This window comes from Lepidochelys kempii, chromosome 13, assembly GCF_965140265.1.
Source record: "Lepidochelys kempii isolate rLepKem1 chromosome 13, rLepKem1.hap2, whole genome shotgun sequence".
Taxonomy (NCBI): Eukaryota; Metazoa; Chordata; order Testudines; family Cheloniidae; genus Lepidochelys; species Lepidochelys kempii.
The window spans coordinates 33,787,218-33,810,686 of record NC_133268.1 but is presented as its reverse complement, the minus strand read 5'-3'; the positions used below and the strand labels follow the sequence as shown (position 1 = coordinate 33,810,686).

At 52.8% G+C, this 23,469-nt stretch overlaps 1 protein-coding gene and 1 long non-coding RNA gene across 2 annotated transcripts; one reads left to right on the top strand and one right to left on the bottom strand.

Annotated features, from left to right (window-relative positions):
* The first annotated feature begins 4,454 nt into the window (after positions 1-4,454).
* LOC140897029 (ribonuclease-like) lies at positions 4,455-4,889 on the top strand. Its single transcript, XM_073309284.1, has one exon. It carries the CDS (start codon positions 4,455-4,457, stop codon positions 4,887-4,889), a length of 435 nt encoding a protein of 144 aa, XP_073165385.1.
* A 4,411-nt stretch (positions 4,890-9,300) lies between these two features.
* On the bottom strand, positions 9,301-21,557 carry LOC140897025 (uncharacterized). The gene is made up of 4 exons (XR_012154663.1): positions 21,482-21,557; positions 20,727-20,810; positions 10,457-10,548; positions 9,301-9,508 (listed from the first exon to the last, which is right to left on the bottom strand). It is a non-coding gene; the product is annotated as an uncharacterized lncRNA (long non-coding RNA).
* Between the last annotated feature and the right edge of the window lie 1,912 nt (positions 21,558-23,469).

The following is a 23,469-nucleotide window of genomic DNA, read 5'->3' as shown; positions in this document are numbered from 1 at the left end:
GACCCAGAGAACTGCCTCACAATAATCCCTACAGCAGAGCTTTGAGAAAAACATCCCATCTTGATTGAAAAATCGTCAGCAATGGAGAATCCACCAGGACCCTGGGTAAATCGTTCCATTGATTAATTCCCCCCCCACCCCGCTAAAAATGTACCCCTTATTTCCAGGCTGAATTTGTCTAGCTCCAACTTCCAGCCATCAACAACAATCAAAATGTACAAACAGGTAAAAGTAAGAAAAATGCAGCTTGAGACCTTATTGGGTGTTTGATTTAAGGAGATTTACTCTGTACATTTTCACATGTGATTCTGCCAATTTGTGTTTTAATGGTGATAAATTTGAGCTTTTTGAATCGCAGTGACTTCTGGCATTAAACAATTATTGTCTGACCCCCACCCCCACCCCCAAACTGAATGTCTGACCCCATCTAATTTCCCACAACTGGAGAAATGGAAATGGATAAAAATAAAATCCATAATTTTAAGCAACTGTGAAAATTTAAATAAATATAGAAAATTTGCTAACAAATAAACATTGAGATTATCTGTCAACATTACAGACAAATAAATATAGTGTTTTCTCAAGCCTAACTAAAGCACATGTTGGTAGCTTGCGCCCGGTATCATGCTGTTTTGCTTTAAGCCCCTGTACGCTTCCACCTCTGTGCTCGTCCAAGCCCAGATGGGGCCTGAGAAGCCAGAAAAAGGCAGACTCATTTGGGAATAAGATTGCCCACATGGAGAGTTAGACTGGCAGAGATTCACAGTTCTGCAGGGTTTAAATCCAGGGGAGGCCATTAGATCACCTCGTCTGACCTCCTGTACAGCACAGGCTGTTAAACGCCAGCCAGGTGCCCTTGCATTGAAGCTAAAGACTTTAATGAGAGGAAAACATTCTCGTCCTTGGGAGACTGAAGTGTTGTGAACCAGGAGGAGACCAAGGGGACCCCGCGTGGCAGGGAATTGATTAACTGAGACATGCCCAGATGTCATCCCCCACAGGGGGGAGATTCCTTCCCTAACCCAAAGCTGGCCATCAGTCGGACCCTGTGCATGGGAGCAAAACCCACCAGCCAGTCAGAAGTCTCTGGACCACACCGTCCGAGGTCCTTTCTCCAGCTATGGCCAATCCCTGATGCTTCAGAAGAAGATGGGCCGCCCTCCCCATCCCCCCCAACACACGCACTCAAATCCCCAGAATACACCAAGCCTTCCTGACCCCTGCAAGCTGAAGCCCTGAAGTCTGAGATTGGATGATAGTCGTGATCCTACAGCAGTGCTGTGAATGTTATGTGCTGTGAGTGAGGATGCTGTGCTGTGAGTGAGGATGTTGTGGGCAATGCAGAGGTGCTGTTCTCCCCATGGCCCATAACAGAAGGGGCTGAACAGAGAGACTGAGGTTCTCAGATTTCAGAGCCAGACGGGACCCCACAATCACCCAGCCTGACCCCTGGCAAATTTCTTCCAGCAGCTGGATCTGTTCGAAAGATATCATCTTGTGTCATAAAGACTCCCCCAGCTGGTGTGTCCCCGGGGACGCTGTACCAGCATTGAACTCCCCTCACTGTTAGGCAATGGTCTCTCTTTCAAGACTGACTGTAGCTGGGCTAACATTAGCCACACTGTGAACGTTCCCTGTCGGTGGGAGGCTGGATGGCTCATCCTCAGGAGCTGGATTTCAAGTGTCCAAGATGCCCCCACACCTATCAGGTGCTCAGCCAACAGCCTATTCCTCTCTGCCCCCATAAATGCCCCAGCCCCGTCGCTTTCATGTTCCCCCATCAAAGGCCCTTCTGACCCAGCCAGGCCTTCCCTGCTCAGTGCAATTCACCCAGTCCTGCTGCCCATAAACCCTGAGCCGCTGGTCCCTGGCCAGACAACACAGATCAAGCTGGCTCCAGTCCCACCTGGAGCTGCCAAGCTGCGTGGAGAGAACCCAGGTGTTCGGGGCAGGTTACAAGACCTTGGAGTACTTGCAGCCTGTTCTGGCTCCTGGGCCAGGACAATAAGACCAGTCAGTGAAGGCAGGGGATTGTTTAACACCCCTCCTGATAGCTCCTTGCTGCCATGTAGACGCATGTGCTGCCCAGTCAGCTGCCCCTACTCCACCCCACTCTGCCCTGCCCTGCTGGGGCCAATATAATGGAGCCAGGAGCAGCAGGAGATTCAGGGGACTCTCTGCTCCATCAGCGGCTGGGTTCATCTCCCCAGCTGGGGGTGAAGACACCGGGAGAGCAGAGTTGATGAGAAGGTCAGAGTGACAGGGGGATGGGGTTGGAGCCATGTGGAGTGGACGGGGGATGGGGCCAAAGAGGGGCACAGGGGTGCATGAGGGGGTGATGGGAATTGGAGCAGCTTTGGTACCATGAATGGTGGAAGCAGGTTCCCAGCTCACGTTGTCTCCATGTCCTCTCGTCTTGATCGATAGCGAGTGTTAAACTAGGACATAGAGACACGTCTCCCGGTTTTATTACACAGGGAGAGGAAAATCAGGCAGATGAGGCTCTAGTAAAGAACCCCAGAGGGCAGGAACACAGGCAACCGAGGGACAGTGCCCAATCTGGCTAGAACCCCGGGCAAGGGCAGAGAGAAACAGCCGCAATGTGAATGGGAGGGGCCTGGGGGGAAGCACTGGACCAAATGGTGCAGGAGATGAGACCGGACACTCGAGGAGTAACAGAACCACGGCGGAATAGCTGGAACACTGGTATTTAAGGGGATGCAGGGATAGAGAGAATTGCCAAAAGGCTGGATGAGTTACACTCGCAATGAAAACAGCTAGTAGCCGGTTCTTCAGCCACATCCATAAAAAGAGAACGAGAAGAGAAGATGTGGGACTGCTCTGCAGGGAGGGTGGACGAAGATGAGGATGTCAAGGTTAGGAACAGTCCAGGGATGGCCCCAAACCAAAGGAATACTTTGCCTCAGTTTTCAGTAAGGATGATGATGCGGACGCAGCCAGGATGGCTAATGGGAATGAGTGTATGAGTGTATCTCCTGTGGAAGCAAAACTCATAGAGTTTAAGACACTCAGGTTGGGGGGACTGGGTAATTTCCATCCCAGAACACTGGTACGTGAGATTACAAGTCCAGTAGCAAAGATTTTAATAAATCTACCAAATCTGGGGTGATGCTGTATGACTGGAGATCAGTAAATGTGCCACCCGTATTTAAGAAAGGGAGAAAAGTGATCCAGGCAGCTCCCAGCCCATTAGTCTGACCTCAGGAGCATGGAAGGCTTTAGAACAAATTTTGAAGGAAACAATCATTAAAGACACGGAGGTGAAAGGAAAAGGGGACGTAACACAACATGGGTTTATCAAATGTAGCTCGGTCCAGACTAGCTTGATGTCTTTCTTTGAGAAGAAAACTGATTCACTAGACCAGGGAAATGCGGCAGATCCAATCTGTCTGGACATCAGTAAAGCATTTGACATGGTGTCACCTGGGAAATTATTAACTAAACTAGCAAAGTTGGGGCTCAGTTCAAAACTGTAGGGTGGGTAAGGAACAGGCTGAAGGGGAGATGACAAGGGCTGTGCTGAAAGGGGAAAGATTAGGTTGGAGGAGCGCCTCAAGGATTGGCCTTGGGACCAATCTTAGTTAATATTTTCATTGGCACAAAAAGCCGGGGTGTGCTACTGAAATTGGCTGATGACACAAAGTCAGCGAAGAGAAGACTGGAATATCCTAATGGAAGACCTGGATGACCTGGAGGAATGGAGTGACGGAAAGGGGATGAAGTTCAATGGTACAAAGTGCACGGTCATGCATGTAGGGACTAACAAGAATTTCTGCCGTAAGCGGGGGGCTCATCACTTGGAAATGAGAGGGGAGGAGAAAGTCCCGGGTGCACAGGTTGATCACAACAGGACTATGAGCCACCAGTGTGATGCAGCTGCGAGCAAGGCAAACGCGATCCCAGGACGTATCCGGTGAGGCATTTCCAGGAAAGGTAGGGAAGTATTAATGCCATTGTACATGGCACCAGTGAGACCTCGTCTGGAATCCCACTGACAATTCTGGTCACCCTTGTTCAAGAGAGAAGACTTCAGACTGTAGCAAGAGCAGGGGCTGCTAGGATGCTCAGCAGAGCAGAGGGCCAATCTTCTGAGAGGAAACTAGAATACATTGGGGGCAGGGGGCAGAGAATACCAGGCAGGGAGAGGAGCTATTGCAGCTAAAGGACAATGCTGGCACGAGAGCAAATGGGTAGAAACTGGCCATGAAGCACCATTGGCTGGAAGTGAGACGGGTTCTAAGCAGCAGGGGAGGGGGTTAAGGGACAGCCCGGGGGCGAATGACCTAACTGGTTTGGAGAGGGCACTTGATCCATTACGACGAGGATGGTACAGTGGGTAGCCTGCGACAGAGACCCCGGCTGTCCTTTCGAGTCCCACCTGCCTATGTCCCCCTCCCTCTCCTCTGCAGGTAGACGCCGGGCCAGGTGCAGCGATGGCTGTGAAGGGACCCCACCCAGTGCTGCTGCTGGCCCTGGTGCTGCTGGCTGGCTGGCTGGCCCGGCTCGGCCAAGGAGCCAGCTACCCGCAGTTCCTGAGGCAGCACGTTGACAACCCCAAGACCAGGGCTCGGGATGACCGGACCTACTGCAACATGATGATGCGGCGCCGGGGCATGGCCAGCCCCTGCAAACGCACCAACACCTTCGTCCATGCCCCCGCCAGACAGCTCCAAGGCATCTGTGGCCGGGCGGGTCGGCACGCCGGCCGCAACCTGCACAACAGCAACAACCGCTATCGCATCACCACCTGCCGACTGGCTAGGGGGTCAACCCGCCCGCCCTGCAACTACCGAGGGGGCAGCAGCACCCGTCGGATCCGTGTGGCTTGTGTCAGGAGGCTGCCCGTGCACTACGACAGGACCCTCTAGAGCGGGGTGGCCAGGCCTGGGGCGGGAGCCAGGGCGTCCTGCTGCTTTCACTCTCCACGAACACTTCCATGGCTGGGGCTCCCCGGCTCTGTCCCTGCCCCCTCCTGGATACACCCTCCGCACAAGGCACCCAGCATGAGATCCAGGAACCGGGGGGGGCTCAAGCCAGGCGTCCGAGTCCACGGTGAGGACCCTGACAGCAGAGTGACCTACCATGGCGAGCGCTCGGCTAGCACGACTTCCACTGAGTCCCCAGTGCAAAAAAAAACCTCCTGGATGTCTAGTGCCCCAGGATCAACTGTAATCCCCATTGATCCTTCTGCAGCTACTCAGGGTAATCACCCCACCCTCTGCCGCCCCTTGTGCCCATTATAGAACAACCGCCCCTTCCCCACCCCCGCCCTCTGCTGCCCCCCAGTACCCATTATACAGTATAGCTGCCCCTTCCCCACCCCCACCCTCTGCTGCCCCCTAGTGCCCATGATACAGTATAGCCGCCCCTTCCCCACCCCCACCCTCTGCTGCCCCCTAGTGCCCATGATACAGTATAGCCGCCCCTTCCCCACCTCCGCCCTCTGCTGCCCCTCATGCCCATTATACACTATAGCCGCCCCTTCCCCGCCCCCACCCTCTGCTGCCCCCTAGTGCCCATGATACAGTATAGCCGCCCCTTCCCCACCCCCACCCTCTGCTGCCACCCGGTGCGCATTATACAGTATAGCCGCCCCTTCCCCGCCCCCACCCTCTGCTGCCCCCTAGTGCCCATTATACAGTATAGCCGCCCCTTCCCCACCCCCACACTCTGCTGCCCCCTAGTGCCCAGTGTACAGTATAGCCGCCCCTTCCCCACCCCCACCCTCTGCTGCCCCCTAGTGCCCAGTATACAGTATAGCCGCCCCTCCCCATCCCTTACCCATGCGGTGGTGGGGTTGATGTTGGGAGAAGTGTGTCTCAGGCTTAGCCCTGGGTGCTGTTACTGGGCTCACATTCTCTTGCTGTTTCTCGCAATAAATCACTTCCTGCCCATGCAGCCTGGCCCCTGTGTTTGGGGAGGTGGTGTGCAGAAGAATTAGCTGGCTTTCTCCCCACTGTTAAAAATCACAAGATTTTAGTGAGCTTCCAGCTCTCAATGGCGTGTCAGGCCAGTGGGTCAGCTGCTGAGCTAGCCAATCACCACCTCTGAGTGCTCCGCCAGGGACCAGTTCACTGCCAATCCGATGAAGCAGGGGCTACTTCCCTGCCTGCCTCGCTGCTGGCTTCATTTCTCTAGGGGTGACTGGGGCAATCCCTTGTTTTTCAGACTGGGGAGCCTACAGCTGAGATCCAGACTCCCTCAACCCCCTCCCCACACAGTCTGGGGGACTGTCAGTCTCCCCTGTTCTTTGTCTCTATCCTCTGCTGTGCCCACAATCCCCCCACCATCTCAATGCCTGCTGGCTCCCCTCTCCTGCATTTCCCCCTAGCCCAGCCCCCCTGCAAGCACCAGCCAGCCCCTTTCAATCCCTGCAGGCTCCTAAGCCCCCTATAATAGCCTAACTCAGGGGAGCTGGGGCCTTGAAAGCTGGAGGTGGGAGCCCAGTGGAGAGCCCTGCAGTGGGACTGGGATCCCGTGCGTCCCACAGGACCTGTTGCCATCATAGTGGGAGTGGGTAAAATGTACTTTGTAGAAGGCAGGTTGGGTGGACAAAAAAAAATCAGACTGTGGGAATTTGCAGGTAAATCTCTCATCAGTTTGTCCTAAATCAACTTCAGCAACGTAAACCCCCCCCACAGGCTCCCCCCACACTTAGTCACCTCTCCTGTCTCCCAGGGGAGTTGGGAACACACCTGGGGGTGCAGGAGGCCAGTTGGATGGTGCCAGAGAAAGGGGGGATGCAAGAAAGGGTGATGGGAGATGGTGAGGTTGCATGAGAGAAGAAGGAGGCGTCGTGGGAGGGGGGAATTTGGAGAGTGCTCCTGGTTCAGTAGAGAGCTCAGGAGATGGGTTTGGAGGTGCAGGAGAGAGCCCAGGCCTGCACGGTGTTGGGGGTCAGTTGGACTGGGCCCTTTCACCACAGCTTGAGCCCAGACACAGAGTGATTTTGATCTGATCCATAAGGTTTATTCATTCATCAAGAGTCACAAAGTTTGAGAATCAAGAGATTTGCAGATCTAGTTTGTGGGCACCAAAGTTTGTAGGCATGAACCAGGCACAGCAATGGCCAGCAATTAACATCAAGTGGCTATACCCCAGAGCAACAGATCCCCATGATTTCTCATTCCATTTATTATAATCATTGGTCACCAGTCCTGTATCCCTAACCCCATTCTCACGGGCCAGGCCGCTCCCTAAGTAGTGATCCTGTGCTGTGTCTGAGGGCCTCTCACAAGGCAGCCCCTGTTATTGCTAGTGTTTGCTTTGAAAGCCACTGGTTTAAAGCATCAGAAGAAATTGCTTACAAGTCATTTGCTGAGGTTCTCTCAGACCAGTGTGCTTGGGCTGACGGAGGAGAAACTCGCACCCAGCATCACTCGGTCCGGTCCCTCCAGGTCTCCCTAGGAAGCCTGCAGACTCAGCAAGGGACCACTCAGATCAAATCAAACAAAAGAGACATGCACACTCCGCTATGAAGCCTCCCCACTTCTTCGAAGGCCTGGGGAGGAAGAGGCTTGTCTGAGGGCCCAGCAGCACTTTGCCAGTTCTGCAGCTTCTTGGACAGCAAACGGGGATCTACACCCTACTGGACACTTGCCGATGGACTCTGAGATACCTGCTTCCTCTGCTTACCAGCTACTTCCACCGATAGCCGAGAGATGGCGACGGTGAAAGCCATGTTGCATTTGATCGTTTGCCTAGTGGGATTAGTAATGCGTTATTCATTTCAGTTGTAGTTGCTTCTGGATTAGCTGGGACTGTTGATAGGTTTCCCCCTTTCAAGCAATTTCTTTTAACATTTCAAAACTAATCATGTTAATAGAATAACAATCCCCAGCTCTTCTCTAGCGCTTCACATCAATAGAGCACAAAGCGCTTTCCAAAGGAAGTCAGTAACAAGTTACAGGTCAGGAAACTGAGGCACAGAGCGGGAATGTGACTGATTCAAGTCACCCAGCAGGACAGTGGAAAAGCCAGGAATAGAATTTGGGGTCCTGAGTTCCAATCCTGTGTCCTAGTCACTGTTCATACCTCTCCATATTTCTTCTCTCACCACATAATTCATCCCATGTCTAGAGAGCAACAAGTATTTAAATGGCGAAGCAAACACAGTGGGCTGTATTTCCTCTAAATATGGTGGCTGTGGCCCCTACACTCTTGGATTAAATCTAATGACTTTCACTGAGCAGCCTTCAGGGTGTGCAGGGGAATAGGAGATACTGAAGAACCGAGGCAGATTATCCACACATGGGGACGGGGACAGATCAACGCACAGGAACGCTTGGGTAGACCTGGTAACCCTGGGCGATGCCATTCACTAAACTTTGGCCCAGTTGCCCCTGTTATGATGGAGGGGCGGCCGGACCAAAGCTGAGCAGTGCCACCTAGGGCCCAGTGATATGTAAATCCGGCCCTGCATAGAAAGCTAGCAGGTGAATGGCCGCTACAGACGATAGGGGTCAGGTCCCCAGTCGGTGGAGATGTACAGTGGTTCCATGAATGTCAGTGGATCCAGCCCTGAGTTGGTGTGGACGGCTCTTGACACCAGCTGGTGATTTGGCCCTTGCTTGTCTGTTATAACCAGGATGATGTTGAGCATCACTGTCCACCCCTCCCCCCACAAACACCTGATTCAGGAAATCACTATTTTTAACGTTGAGGTTTGTCTTATTTAATAACCTCTGAATATCTCATAGGCTGGCCTGGCTGTTTAGATGCACAGACTGGCTGCACTCGATGATCCGGGCCTGCTGCGGGGGACCTCTCACCATCTGGTTTGATTCTGGCCAGCCTCTCCTGGCATTCTTCTGCAACATCTCCGACTCCGGGCAGTGGCTCTGGGTACAGTCCAAGCGCTGCCTTCACAGCCCCAGTGGCTAGGTCCCCCCCCCGAGGGCCAGAAGAAGCACCTGCATCGGGACCATCAGACAGGTTACACTGCTGTTGAAATGATTAGCACACAAGTTTCTGCTTCCCAAGAACATTTCCAGCTTCTTGTTGAGACACTGACAGTCCCCAAAACTGAAAAATTGTAGCCCCTACCGGAATACGTTTTGGTTTCTCACTGTTTATGGACAATAGCTATCATTTTTGGGCCAACTGTTTTGTTTTGGGTTTTGTTGTTTTCAACCAAAGGTTTTTTTCTGGTTTCAGCTGAAAATTATTTCTGGTTTTTTTTGGGATTATTTTGGCCAAAATTTTGATCTGTTTCATGTTTTATGGTGAAAGGTCAACATTTTCCATAGGAGGAAAAAACAACAACAACAAAATGTTTCCTAGCCAGCTCCAGAAGCTAGCTTTCTTTATGATCCTACACCACCATGCAGATCAACTACAGACTGGGCCTTTCAAAGGTGCTAAGGAGGAGATGAAATCAGGCCCTGACGTTCCTTTCGGCACAGTCTGGGGGTGGATGCAATGTGTGTTCATGTTCCCAGCAGCTCAGCTGGTCCCTGGGGCCCAACGGACAAGTTGGGAAACCAACCTGTAAGAGGGAAGAGAAAAACAGGGTTGTGTCTTTCCCTGCCCACCTCCCCAGAATTCTGGAGGGGGCTTGGACCAGTTTGGTGATTCTCCAGGAGGGACCCCAGACACTTGCACCCCAGCCCTTCAAGAACCTGGCCCATGGGTTATAGCCTCTGGGTCCCCCTCCTCTCTCTTTAGTTCTCTGTCTCCCCTCCACTTCCCCCTCCTTTCCTTCCCTTCCCTGAGCTCCCTTCCACTCTCCACTCTTAATTATCTTTCATCTCCTGTTTTTCCCCTTCTCCCTTCTCTCCACCCTCCCCTTCTATCCATCTGCCTCTCCTAGTCTCTTCCCATCTCCCTCCCTCTCTCAGGACCTCTCCAGCACATTGCTGGCAAATGGACTCTAAGGGCAGGGGTACCTAACTGCCCCAATGCAAGGCTCAGGGATAGGACCAAATAGCCAGCGAGGGACAGATAATAGCTCCCTCTAACCCTAGCTGTTCCCCTTATTAACCTCACCCTGGACTCATCTTCTCCGCTTTCCCAGCTGCTCAAACCCACTCCCTGAAGATTCAAACCACCCCACAAAGACTAGCCCCCCGGGCGAGGTTCCTGAAGTTGCCTAGGGGATTTGGACACCATTGGGTCATTTGCTTTTTACACAGCAACAACATGGAGAACACACACGGGGCCAGCTGGGTCCCAAACAGCCGTCTTAACTAACTGCACACAAATACGCCCGGTTGGGGCACACACACGCATGTGCACACACACACACATACACAAACGGCTGCTCTGGCTGGGTTCTGCAGCTTCTCCAATACAGGATGCGGTGAGCGCCCCTAGAGGGCTTGCTGGCCATTTAAAGGGCTACCACCCGATTCCTGGACACTGCACACGCCCCTTTCCCCAGGGGAACTGGGAACCCCAATTCCTTTGGAAATCTCAGCCCAAGGCTCCAGCTCACCTGAGTCCTTGCGCGTCTGCTGCTGCCATCAGAGATGGATCCGGCTTTCTGCCCCGGGGAGGGAGCATTTCTCAGCACTTAGCTGCGCAGCTCTGGGTGGGGTGGAAAGCGAAAGGGAACTGAGAGCCTGGACATGGGTTGGGCAGGGCAACTTCATCCCAGGGAGACATTCTAAGTGTCATTAATAACTGTGGGTCACAGGGGTTGAGCATGTTCTGGGAAACTGGTGTGTGTGGTGGTGGTGGGGGACGGGGGTTACATGTGAGGTGATGCTCAATGCCACTGTAAATCAGGCCCAGGCGTCTTGACTTGGGCAATGTGGAAACAGAGGCACTCACAGTCAGAGGCCAGGTGGGATGTTGGGGGCCGGCCCTGACCCTAACCAGCCAGCTCTAGGTCCAACTGGGATTATTTTGGGGGCGTTCTCCGGCCCGTGCTAAGCAGGACGTCAGACTAGCCAATCACAGTGGTCCCTTCTGGCCTTGCACTCTGGCTCTGTGACCTCTTCCCCAGTGAGGGACCAGCAGGAACCTGGGCTGGGATCCCCAAAGGGGCGTACTAGGGGGTTATGGGCCCAACTCCCAGAGACCTGGGCACCTAACTCACTTGGGAACCTTTGGAAACAATCTGCTGCAGAGATCGGTAGGTGTGTGCGTGCAGGGACGGATGGATGCATGGAGGGTGGGATGACACTGGATGGATAGAGACAGACAGTAATCGGTTGTATATAGCTTAGCCCTGGCTGTGTGATGGGCGCAGAGCCCACTGTTGTTTGCAGGAGTCAGCTGTAAGCATCTGGGCCTCTGGAAGCAAAAGGAACCAGGTGCCCGGATTGAGCTAGCAGCTGATTTACAAGGAGCACTTTACAAGGGCTGGGCTCAGTCACTGCATCAGTCAGCTAGGTGCCCAGGCAGCCCCCACTGGGCATGTCTGCTACACCCTGGATGATCTACCTGGCGAAGGTTCAGGGGCAGCACTGTGGGGAGTTTGCGAGGGCTATAGGCATCTAAAATTTGCATCAGCCCCTCCCTGTATCCTCCCCTCCTGGCACAAATGTCAAATGTTATGCAGACGCAAGGGTAGCATGGTATGGCATTGTCACCCTCACTTCTGAGCTGCTGCTGGTGCTGTCATTGCCTTTAGAGCTGGGTGCCCAGCCAGCAGCCGCTGCTGTCCATCCACTCAGCTCTGAAGGCACCTCCAACAAGAGCAGCAGAGAAGTAAGGGTGGAAATGCCTCTCCATTTTTCTGACTAGCCCAGTTAAGCCCCCTCACCGGGAAGAAGCTGGTGCCGCCCCAGAAAGGTCAGTCACCAAGGGCAATGGGCATCCCAGAATTTGGGGTGCTAAACTTGAGACACCTGGGCCCTGATCCCCACCATCACATTTGACATCCCCAATCTCAGTCAGGGTCTGTGCAGTACCAGGCACAATGGGAGGCGCAGGGTGGGGCAGAATCTAAGGAGATTTCCTGGCAGTGGGGCAGAAGTTGTCAGGGTCGGGGCAGAGCCCAAGATTTCCTGGCAGTCAGGGATGGGCAGTGTCAGGTAGATTTCCCAGCACGGTGGGAGGAGGGGGAAGTCCTGAGGTACTAGGACAGTAAAGGCAAATCTAAGTGAACACGGACACTTCCACAGAAGGCAATGATGCATTGGACAAAAGTGGATTTCTAAAGGGACACATGCACCTCGCTCCTTTGATCACACCCCTCCAAATCATGGCACAGTCACAGCTCTGCCAAGCAGCTCTAGGTAATCTCTCCACCTTTCAATACCACTATGCCAAACCCAGGGAATGCACTGAGAGTGCATGCACCTAATTCCCAGTGGCTATTGTCAACTCCAGGGAGGGCAGAGTTAAGGTTGTGTGGAAGTTCGCCTTAACTCAGTATTTCCTGCTTTTCAGAGGTTTCAGATTTGCTGAACTCACCATTATGGAAGGGCAGGAGATACCCCCGGGCAACCTTAACTCAGTGTTGATGAAGTTTTTTGTCAGTAAATTGCCATATAACTTTACAGGGGGATTGAAACAACTTTATTCCAGGGACCAGCAGGGTGCTGCCCTGTGCAGTGGATCACGGCCCTTTCTCTCCAGCTGCTCGGCTATAATCACCACTTTCCATTGTGCTCATAACAGCACCTGGGCTGGAGAATTTGAGCTCTAAAGTATTTATTTCTCTGAAATATAAACTCCCCCATCCATCAACTAAACATGCGTCTCCCCTGTCCCAGCCCCCGCCCTGTTCATTGTTCCGTCTGACTCCTGGTCAATTGAGGGGACCCCCCCACTCCGTCCTTCAAGATGGCAGCACCCCAGGGGTTGAAAAAAATCAAATGCCTCACCCTGGCAGGTGTGTTTATTGTAAGGGCAGCTCCAGAGAGGGGCAAAGCAATAGAACAAGTTCTTTGGCTCCTTGTTTGATCCATGCCCTTGAGCTTTCAGCTGCCTTTGCATTTTTACATGAATTCTTCAAACTATATTTGATCCACAGCGGCCCAGGTGATTAGCCCTTGGTACAGCCCATTTACTGCAAAAGCCTGTTTATTTGGCAGCACACTTTGTGCCACTCTGCAGGGCTTGTACAAGAAACTGTAAGGCACGGAAAGGACTCTTCTTTAGGCACACACGGTGCAAGGCAGTGCCGCTTCCTGGCGCTGCCCACACAGACTGTGATTGCTGACCACTCCTCCACCCTCCTGGTAAATAGCAGAGCAGCCTAGCTTTCCTGTTTGCCCGTTGTCTTTTCGAACAAGATGCTCCTGTGCTTTTGGGGGAAGGGCTCTCCTCAGGGTGACATCCTCCAACATAGGGACAGCCTGCAGAGATTCCCATGGACTTACTAACTGCTCCCCACTTCCCGACCAGCATTGGCCCAGGGGGTATGGAGGAGGGCCACAGTAGACCTGGGTGAGCTTTGGGTTTGAAATTGAGTTTGGAGCTTATCGTGCAGGATAGGCCCAAAGCATGTGACTGAAAAAGATCATAAGAACATAAGAACTGCCCGACTGGGTCAGAGCAGGGGTCCATCTAACCCAGTATCCTGTCTTCTGACAGTGGCCAATGCCAGGTGCCCTAGAATGAATGAACAGAACAAGTAATCATCAAGTGATCCATTCCTTGTTGACCATTCCCAGCTTCTGGCAAACAGAGGCTAGGGACTCCATACCTGCCCATCCTGGCTAACAGCCATTGGTGAACCTATCTTCCATGAATGTATCTAGCTCTTTTTTGAATCCGGTTATAGTCTTGGCCTTCATGAGAAAGAAGAGGTGTTCTGTGTTAAACGTGTAGTGCTTCTTGAAATACCAGAGATCACTAATTTTTAAGGTTGGGGCTGAGATAACAAAGAAAAGAAATGTGGTTAACTGGGTACCAGATTGTGACGTTTTGGGGATCACGCAGGCCAGAGGTTTTCTTCTCTTGCAGTCTGAGCTCTGCCATCTGCATGGCGGTGCTCGGGTGCCTCCTTGTTTCTGCGGAGCCGCAATCTAGGCAGCTTTACCTGCGCAGCCATCTCCAGTGGGGAAGTAAGGTCTGTCGGGTTTCCCAACCCTAGGTCATCTCCCTCCTCCTTCCCCTTCTCCTACTCCAAATATTTAGTGAGTGAGGTTTACAGCTCTGCTGCTGATTTCCCCGTCACACTCTGGGGTGCAATCCACACCAGTGAGGGGTTGTGTCACCGCCTGGCCTGTAACCTTGGGTGTCTCACAAAGTTTTACTGTTGCAGCTCTCAACCTGGGCCACGCACAACCAGCCACCAACATGCAGATCACACCCTAAGCATCTATGCATTAGACAGCCCTGGCTCAGCCACGCTGACCCCAGGAGCCTATCTGCAGCCCCACTCTGGCTTCCCCCAGGCTTGGTTACTACTTGTAGGGTGGCCCCAAAGACTCCCAGTCCCAAATGTTCCCCAAAACACATGTTGTGCACAGCCCAGCCCTCTCCTGGACAGTTCAGATGCTGAGGTTCGATGCCCCTGTAAGAAGTTGACATTCAACAGTTTACTTTAACTCGAGTTACCAAATAGCTGTTTACACACAGCGCAGTTGTTTTAGATTAAAAATAAAGCAAGTTATTAACAAAAGAAGATGGGATGTTAAGTGAATTCAGGTACAAGAGATAAAGTTAGAAATGGTTGGGAGCAAATCAAAGAGAAAACATGAGGCTAAACGTCTAAAATGTGATCTAGCAAGTTTTGGTTGTAGGCATTGTTCAAAATGGCCTCTCTCACCCACCATAGAATCATAGAATATCAGGGTTGGAAGGGACCTCAGGAGGTCATCTAGTCCAACCCCCTGCTCAAAAGCAGGACCCATCCCCAATTAAATCATCCCAGCCAGGGCTTTGTCAAGCCTGACCTTAAAAACTTCTAAGGAAGGAAAAAACTTCTAAGGAAGGAAGTTTTCCAGCAAGATGGTGACTGATGCGTTTCTCGGTCAGGATCTCCCCCAGGATCTACCAGAGGTGCCGGCGTTGGTCTTCTGAGGGGAAAGAGAGAGAGAGAGAGAGGTGGGGTTCCCTGCCCTTTCCTTTTATAGTCCAGTCAACCCTTGAAGTGGATTCTTTGGAAGGTTACCCCTTCAAGCAAAGTTCATCCAAACAGTGAGGAAGACAATGTGGAGTCTGCTGGTGAAGGTGGCTCCGGGCTCTTTCTTCCTCCATTTGTGTTTGCTAAAATGCAAATTGTTCTGTTTCCTGCCACCTCCTCCCCTGCTGTTTTGAGGACCTTATGAACTACTTATGTGCAAATCAAGGTAAACCCACATTCCTGTGTTTAGGACAGACCTTGCCTAGGTGGGGCTGTCTGGTTTTGACCATGGGCTAATAACATTCATAGAATCATAGAACATCAGGCTTGGAAGGGACCTCAGGAGGTCATCTAGTCCAACCCCCTGCTCAAAGCAGGACCGATCCCCAATTAAATCATCCCAGCCAGGGCTTTGTCAAGCCTGACCTTGAAAACTTCTAGGGAAGGAGATTCCACCACCTCCCTAGGTAACAAATTGCAGTGTTTCACCACCCTCATAGTAAAAAAGTTTTTCCTAATATGCAACCTAAATCTCCCCCACTGCAACTTGAGACCATTACTCCTTGTTCTGTCATCTGCTACCACTGAGAACAGTCTAGAGACATCCTCTTTGGAACCCCCTTTCAGGTAGTTGAAAGCAGCTATCAAATCCCCCCTCATTCTTCTCTTCCATAGACTAAACATCCCCAGTTCCCTCAGCCTCTCCTCATAAGTCATGTGTTCCAGTCCCCTAATCATTTTTGTTGCCCTCCACTGGACTCTTTCCAATTTTTCCACATCCTTCTTGTAGTGTGGGGCCCAAAACTGGACACAGTACTCCAGATGAGACCTCACCAATGTTGAATAGAGGGGAACGATCACGTCCCTCGATCTGCTGGCAATGCCCCTACTTATACATCCCAAAATGCCACTGGCCTTCTTGGCAACAAGGGCACACTGTTGACTCATATCCAAATTCTTGTCCACTGTAACCCCTAGGTCCTTTTCTGCAGAACTGCTGCCTAGCCATTCGGTCCTTAGTCTGTAGCGGTGCACGGTATTCTTCCGTCCTAAGTGCAGGACTCTGCACTTGTCCTTGTTGAACCTCATCAGATTTCTTTTGGCCCAATCCTCCAATTTGTCTAGGTCCCTCTGTATCCTATCCCTACCCTCCAGCGTATCTACCACTCCTCCCAGTTTAGTGTCATCTGCAAACTTGCTGAGGGTGCAATCCACACCATCCTCCAGATCATTAAGGAAGATATTGAACAAAACCGGCAGCAGGACCGACCCTTGGGGCACTCCACTTGATACCGGCTGCCAACTAGACATGGAGCCATTGATCACTACCCGTTGAGCCTGACAATCTAGCCAGCTTTCTATCCACCTTATAGTCCATTCATCCAGCCCATACTTTGTTAACTTGCTGGCAAGAATACTGTGGGAGACAGTGTCAAAAGCTTTGCTAAAGTCAAGGAACAACACGTCCACTGCTTTCCCTTTATCCACAGAGCCAGTTATCTCGTCATAGAAGGCAATTAGATTAGTCAGGCATGACTTGCCCTTGGTGAATGCATGCTGACTGTTCCTGATCACTTTCCTCTCCTCTAAGTGCTTCAGAATTGATTCCTTGAGGACCTGCTCCATGATTTTTCCAGGGACTGAGGTGAGGCTGACTGGCCGGTAGTTCCCAGGATACTCCTTTGTCCCTTTTTTCAAGATGGGCACTACATTAGCCTTTTCCAGTCATGTGGGACCTCCCCCAATCGCCATAAGTTTTCAAAGATAATAGCCAATGGCTCTGCAGTCACATCCACCAACTCCTTTAGCACTCTCGGATGCAACACATCCGGTCTCATGGACTTGTGCACGTCCAGCTTTTCTAAATAGTCCGGAACCACTTCTTTCTCCACAGAGGGCTGGTCACCTACTCCCCATGCTGTGCTGCCCAGTGCAGTAGTCTGGGACCTGACCTTGTTCGTGAAGACAGAGGCAAAAAAAACCATTGAGTACATTAGCTTTTTCCACATCCTCTGTCACTAGGTTGCCTCCCTCATTCAGTAAGGGGCCCACACTTTCCTTGACTTTCTTCTTGTTATTAACATACCTGAAGAAACTCTTCTTGTTACTCTTAACATCTCTTGCTAGCTGCAACTCCAGGTGTGACTTGGCCTCCCCGATTTCACTCCTGCAAGCCCGAGCAATATTTTTATACTCATCCCTGGTCATTTGTCCAGTCTTCCACTTCTTGTAAGCTTCTTTTTTGTATTTAAGAGCAGCAAGGATTTCACTGTTAAGCCAAGCTGGTCGCCTGCCATATTTACTATTCTTTCTACACATTGGGATGGTTTGTCCCTGTAACCTCAATAAGGATTCTTTAAACATTGTACAGGAAGAATTCATAACTTTACATGTAATGTTGCTACATCCAGTCCATCATGATATTATTGACCAGTGAGTTCTTAGCTTTCCTATGATACCTCCCAGGGCACGTTCTATACACAGATTGTTACTCTAGCGCAAGGGTGGGCAAACTTTTTGGCCCGAGGGCCACATCTGGATGGGGAAATTGCATGCAGAGCATGAATGTAGGGCTAAGGTAGGGGGTTGGGGTGAGGAGTGTGGGGGGGATCAGGGCAGGGGGTTGGGGTGCAGGAGAGGTGTTGAGTGCGGGCTCTGGCCCGGTGTCATTTACCTCGAGTGGCTCTGGGGTGGCAGCAGTGTGCAGCGGGGCTAAGGCAGGTTTCCTGCCTACCCTGGCCCTGCGCCGCTCGGGGAAGTGGCTGGCACCACGTCCCTGTGGCCCCTGGGGGAGGGGGGCAGAGGACTCCATGTGCTGCCCTCGCCTGCAGGTACCTCTCCCGCAGCTCCCATTGGCCGGGAAGGGGGAACCCCAGGGGCCGCAGGGACATGATGCGGGTCACAGCACAGGGCCGGGGCAGGCAGGGAGCCTGCCTTAGCCCCACAGAGCTGGCAATGCCGTGGACCGGATCCAAAGCCCTCCTGCACTAGCATGTTGGGTGTGAATACAGGGGTGCTTTCTGGTTCAGAAACCAGGCCAAGTTTCTTTCCTGACAACCCCACGTTAATACTGGTGAACCTTCCATGGAGACCATCCAGGTCTGCCAGCCCCAGGGGGAAATTCCCCTTCCTGTTGATAAAGTCTGAGGCCTGTGGGGGGCATGTGTGTCCCATCAGTAGCCCCAAAATAAATTGCAAACCCCAAATGGGCAAATACATCAATAACTTCCTGAATGTTGGCAAGCTTTAGGACATGGGGGAACAGCACCTTCTTGACCTGGTGAAGTTGGCAGATGACCCAAAAATAGGAGGACGGGTAAATAAGACGAGGACGGTCACTGATACAGAGTGACCTCAATCATCGGGTAAACTGGGAGCAGGTGAACAATATGTGCTTTAATATGGCTAAATGTAAATGTATACATCTGGGACCAAAGATCGTTGGCTGTACTTACAGGATGGGGAACTCTCTCCTGGGAAGCAGCGACTCTGAAAAACATTTGGGGGTTGTGGTGGAGAATCAGCTGAACATGAGATCCCTTGGCCACAGCGTTGCACAAAGAGCTAATGTAACCTTGGGATACATAAACAGGGGAATCTCAAGTAGGAGTAGAGAGGTTATTTGGCCTCCGTATTTGGCACTGGTGCGACGGCTGCTGGAATCCTGTGTCCAGTTCTGGTGCTCACCATTCAAGAGGGTTGCTGATAAATTGGAGAGGGGTCAGAGAAGAGCCATAAGAATGATTAGAGAATTAGAAAATTGCCTGATAGTGAGAGATTCAAGGAGCTCAATCTTTTAAGGGGGGTGTCTTGATCACAGTCTGTAAGTATCTTACATGGGGAGCAAATATTTAATAATGGGCTCTTCAATCTAGCAGAGGAACGTCTAACCCGATCCAATGGCTGGAAGTTGAACTGAGACAAACTCAGACTGGAAATCAGGCATACATTTTAAACAGTGAGAGTAATTAATCATTGGAACAACTTACCTAGGTCGTGGTGGATTCTCCATCCCTGACAAATATTAAATCAAGATTGGATGTTTTTCTAACAGATCTTCTCTATGATTTATTTTGGGGAAGTTCTCTGTCCTGTGTTATACAGAAGGTCAGACTGGATAATCACAATTGTCCCTTCAGGCCTTCGAATCTATGCAAACCTCCAAGACAACATCCCTGATCACTGATCTACCAACACCAAGCTAGTTCACTACTGACTCGCTAGCAAGCAGGGCTGGCGAGCTTCCAGACGGTGATGGCCATATACTTCTCCATGGTGACGGGAGTTCTCATGTTGGGGTGATGCCACTGCAGCTCCAGGAAGACAAGCCATGGGGGTTATTCTGACTCGGAGTACGGACACTGAACTTGGAAGTAGAAGGACCAAAGATCCTATTTTATCCTGCACTTTGGAAGTAACTGGACAGTGTATTTACATGTATGAAAAGAGTGTGGTCTGGGAGGCTACGTGCCAGCTAGGCTAGGCTGAGAGTTTTCTAATGAGACTCTAGCCTGCCATCATTTTAGGAACCCCTGACAAGGGGGCCTGGCTAACTCCAGGAGAACAATGATTTAAAAATCTGGGACTGTTCAGCTTAGAAAAGAGGAGACTATGGGGCGATATGATAGAGGTCTCTACAGTCACGAATGGTGAGGGAAAAGTGAATAGGGAAGTGTTATTTACTCCTTCTCATGACACAAGAACTAGGGGTCACCAAATGAAACTAATAGGCAACAGGTTTAAAAATAAACAAAAGGAAGTATTTCTTCACTCAACACACAGCCATACTGGGTCAGACAAAAGGTCCATCTCCCCTGTCCTGTCTTCCGACAGTGTCCAATGCTAGGTGCCCCAGAGGGAATGAACAGAACAGGTAATCAAGTGATTCATCTCATCGCCCACTCCCAGCTTCTGGCAAGCATAGACTAGGGACACAATCTCTGTAGTAGATTGTTTCCAAAGGTTCTTATGGGCATTAGGTGCCCAGGTCTCTGGGAGGTGGATCCAGAGTGCCCTAGTACACCCTTTTGGGGATCCCAGCCCAGGTTCCTAATGGGCCCTCACCGGGGCAGAGCTCTCAGAGCCAGAGTGCAAGGCCAGAAGGGACCAGTTGGAGCTAGAGCTGGCCGGAGTTTCCCTTTCACTTTCTGCCCCACGCGGAGCTGCCTAGCTGAGCGCTTATAAATGCTCCGTCCCCGGGGCAGAGAGCCGGATCCATCCCTGACGCTAGCAGCGGACGTGCGAGGACTCAGGTCAGCTGGAGCCTCGGACTGAGATTTCCAAAGCGATTTGGGTGCCCAATTCCCCTTGGGAAAGGGTGTGTGGAGTGTACAGGAATCGGGTGGTGACCCTTTAAATGGCCGGTGAGCCCTTTAGTGGCGCTCACCGCGTTCTGTGTTGGAGAAGCTGTCAGAACCCAGCCAGAGCAGCCGTGTGCATGTGTGTGTCTGTGCGTGTGCACGTGTGTGTGTGCCCCAACCTGGCATGTTGGTGTGCAGTTAGTTAAGACGGTTGTTTGGGACCCAGCTGGCTCCATGTGCCTTCTCCATGTTGTCACTGTGTAAAGAGCAAATAACCCAATGGCATCCAAATCCCCTAGACAGCTTCAGGAACCTCTGCCTGGGGACCTAGTCCCCATGGGGTGGTTTGAGTCTTCAGGGAGGGGCGTTGAGCAGCAGAGGTGAGAAGGCCAAGGTGAGGTAGTATGGGATGAACAAGGAAAATGGCTATTTGGTCTCACCCCAGAGACAGCCCTTCCAACTGAGACGGTGCGATACCCCCGGCCCTTTTCAGAATCCATTTGCCAGTCCTGTGGTGGAGAGCTCTGGAGAGAGAAAGGCAGAGATGGGGGCGGGGAAGGAGATTGGGACAGACAGAAAGACGGGAGAGGAGAGAGCCCAGAGGAGAGGAAGGTTTAGAAAACCTGACCTGCAAGGAAAGGTTACAGAAACTGAGCAGGTTTCCTCTTGAGGAGGGAAGATTGATGGGGGACTTGGGAGCAGACTGCAAAGGTATGACTGGCCATATAAAGAGGCCAGAGATCAATGGCTCTCCGTGGCCACAGAAGGCTTGTGGGGGCCACTGGGGAAGTGTGCATTACACCAATGCACAGGGGGCGAGAGTCAGCCCCCGCCCCAGCGAGCGAGCCTGACTCTTCGGCTCAAACTGGAGCGAGCTCCTTTTACCTGTGGAGATCCCTGGGGTGATGGCCAAGGTAACACCCGTCCCCGTCTTCACAGCCGGAGGAGAACAAGGTATTTTCCTGCCCTGGATTCTGCATCGCAGTGTGTGCGTGCGCGGGAGATGGGAGGGGAAAGGCACAGCCCCATCTCCCCGCGGCTGGCGGAGCTCAGCTCCCAAACCGGACGCACATCCAAGCCCAGGCGCTGGGGAACACGCGCAGCCCCATTAGCCCTGCAGTTAACGCCTCGCTTAATTGCTGTCCCCTGCCACCCAGCCACCCCGCACTCGGCCCCTGCAGCGCGCTCCGCTCACCCGCTAGCGCGCGCGTGGCCAGAGCTGGGCGCGTACACACGTGGGACTCTCCGGCCCGCACCCCTCCAGGCCCAGACACGCATGCGCAGTTTTCAAGGCCGGGAAGGAAGCGGGGAAAGGAGAGGGGCTGGGATTTAAAGGGCCCGCGCCCCATTCCCGGGACATTGACAAAGCCCCTGGTTAACCCCTTCGCGGCCAGTGGCCAGTCTCAGAGCCCCAGGGCCCGTGCAGAGGGCGGGCTCGGGGGGCAGGGATGGGAGGGAGCTGGGGTGGGGAGATGGGGGACAGGGGGTGGGGCCCGGGGGTTTGGTGGGCAGGGTTTGGGGCTGGAACAGGGAGAGTGAAAGGGGCAGGGGAGAGATGGGGTTAATGGGGGCAGGGAGGAGTGAGGTGGGGGGGGACAGGGGGCAGGTGGGGAGCATGGATGGGTCTGGAGGAAATGGTGGAGGCTAAGGGACAGGATCAATCCAGAGTCACACCTGAGCAAAGTGGTATCCAGGCTGGATTCTGGTCTCAGCTCCCTCAAGGCCAATCCAGAGTCACACCTGACTGCAATGGAATCGGGGCCGGTTCCGATTCCCATCTGCTGTCAATGCAGCGTCCCCCCTACACCCCTTACCTTCAGCAGCAGGAGGTCATTGGCGTGTGGCTCAGGGGTGCAGGCTGGATGGCGACTCCCCCAACGCCCTTGGATCTGTGGCAGCTCCATTCCTGCCGGTCGGCCTTGCGGGAACCGAGAATGCCGGGCAGAGACTCGTAGGGGTGCCATGTGGGAGGGGAGCACAGCCCCCCATTCCAGGCCCTCTCCCCACCCTGCTACCCGTCCCCCATCTGCCCCCCTTCCCCATGAGGGCGTGTTTGCCCCACACTAGCCCTGAACTTAGGGGTGAAGATGGGCCCAGAAGAGGACAATTAACCTGCAGAGCTGCTGCTGATGCGGGACCCAGGGACTGATAAACATTAATTGCTGGTGAAGCCCTGCTGGGGGAGGAGCTGGGACAGGATTATAAAGAGAGGAAGTTCTCAGACCCTCTGGGAGCAGGAGCTTGAGCTGTGGGAGAAGGGTCAAGCGCAGAGGTGTTGCATGGGACGAAAGCCTGAGAAAGCAGGATAGGAAGAAGCCCAGGGTAACAGCAGCAAGGAGCAGGCCTGGGCAGACCTTGGCTGCTGGTTATAGGGTCCCTGGGCTGGATCCCAGTGTGGATGGAGGGTGGGCAGGATGTAGCACTGAACGGTTGGAGGTACCATGTGGAAGGGGGGACGTAGCCGGTGGGCTGACCTGGGAAGAGAGACCACCGCAGTGATGGGAGGGGGCACCATATGAGAGAAAGCTGCAGTTCTGAGCCTGGCCAGGAGGAGGCGCTCTTGCAGTGAGTGAAACCTGTCACAGTCCCATTCTCGCCCCGGGGCTCTGCGCTGATCCAGGCAGGCGTACGCTCAGCTACAACAGTGGTTCTCACAAGGGTACACATACCTCTGGGGGTACGCAGAGGCAGAGGTGAAAGTGGGCTGGTAAGGGCTGGTACGGCATACCAGTAAGAAATGGCTGCCAGTACGGGCCTGCACACAGCCGATGTTAAAGTGCTGCCGCGGCAGCGGTTTAACGTCGCTGCCCCTTCCCCCACCCTCAGCTGCTGAGAGTGGGGGCAAAAGGGGCAGCTTCCCCGGGGCCTGGCAATTTGAAAGGGCCCAGGGCTCCCAGCTGGCACCACTGCAGCAGCGGGCAGAGCCCTGGGACTTTTAAATCACCGCCAAACCCCGGGCCACGTGGGCCAGGCAGCATGGAAGGGCTGGATGGGGGAAGCTGACCCCCAGCCCCGCCCCTTGATCCCAAGGCCCCGCCCCTTCCACCTGAGGCTCTGCCCCTTCTGGGGCCCAGCGCCAGGCCCCTGTACCAGTAAGATTTTTATGTTACTTTGACCCCTGCGCATAGGTCTTGCAGGGGGTATATCAACTCATTTAGATATTTGCCCAGTTTTATCACAGGC

Bases quoted from the DNA above. Each gene is read 5' to 3' on its own strand.
- LOC140897029 (XM_073309284.1), top strand. From the start codon at position 4,455: ATGGCTGTGAAGGGACCCCACCCAGTGCTGCTGCTGGCCCTGGTGCTG.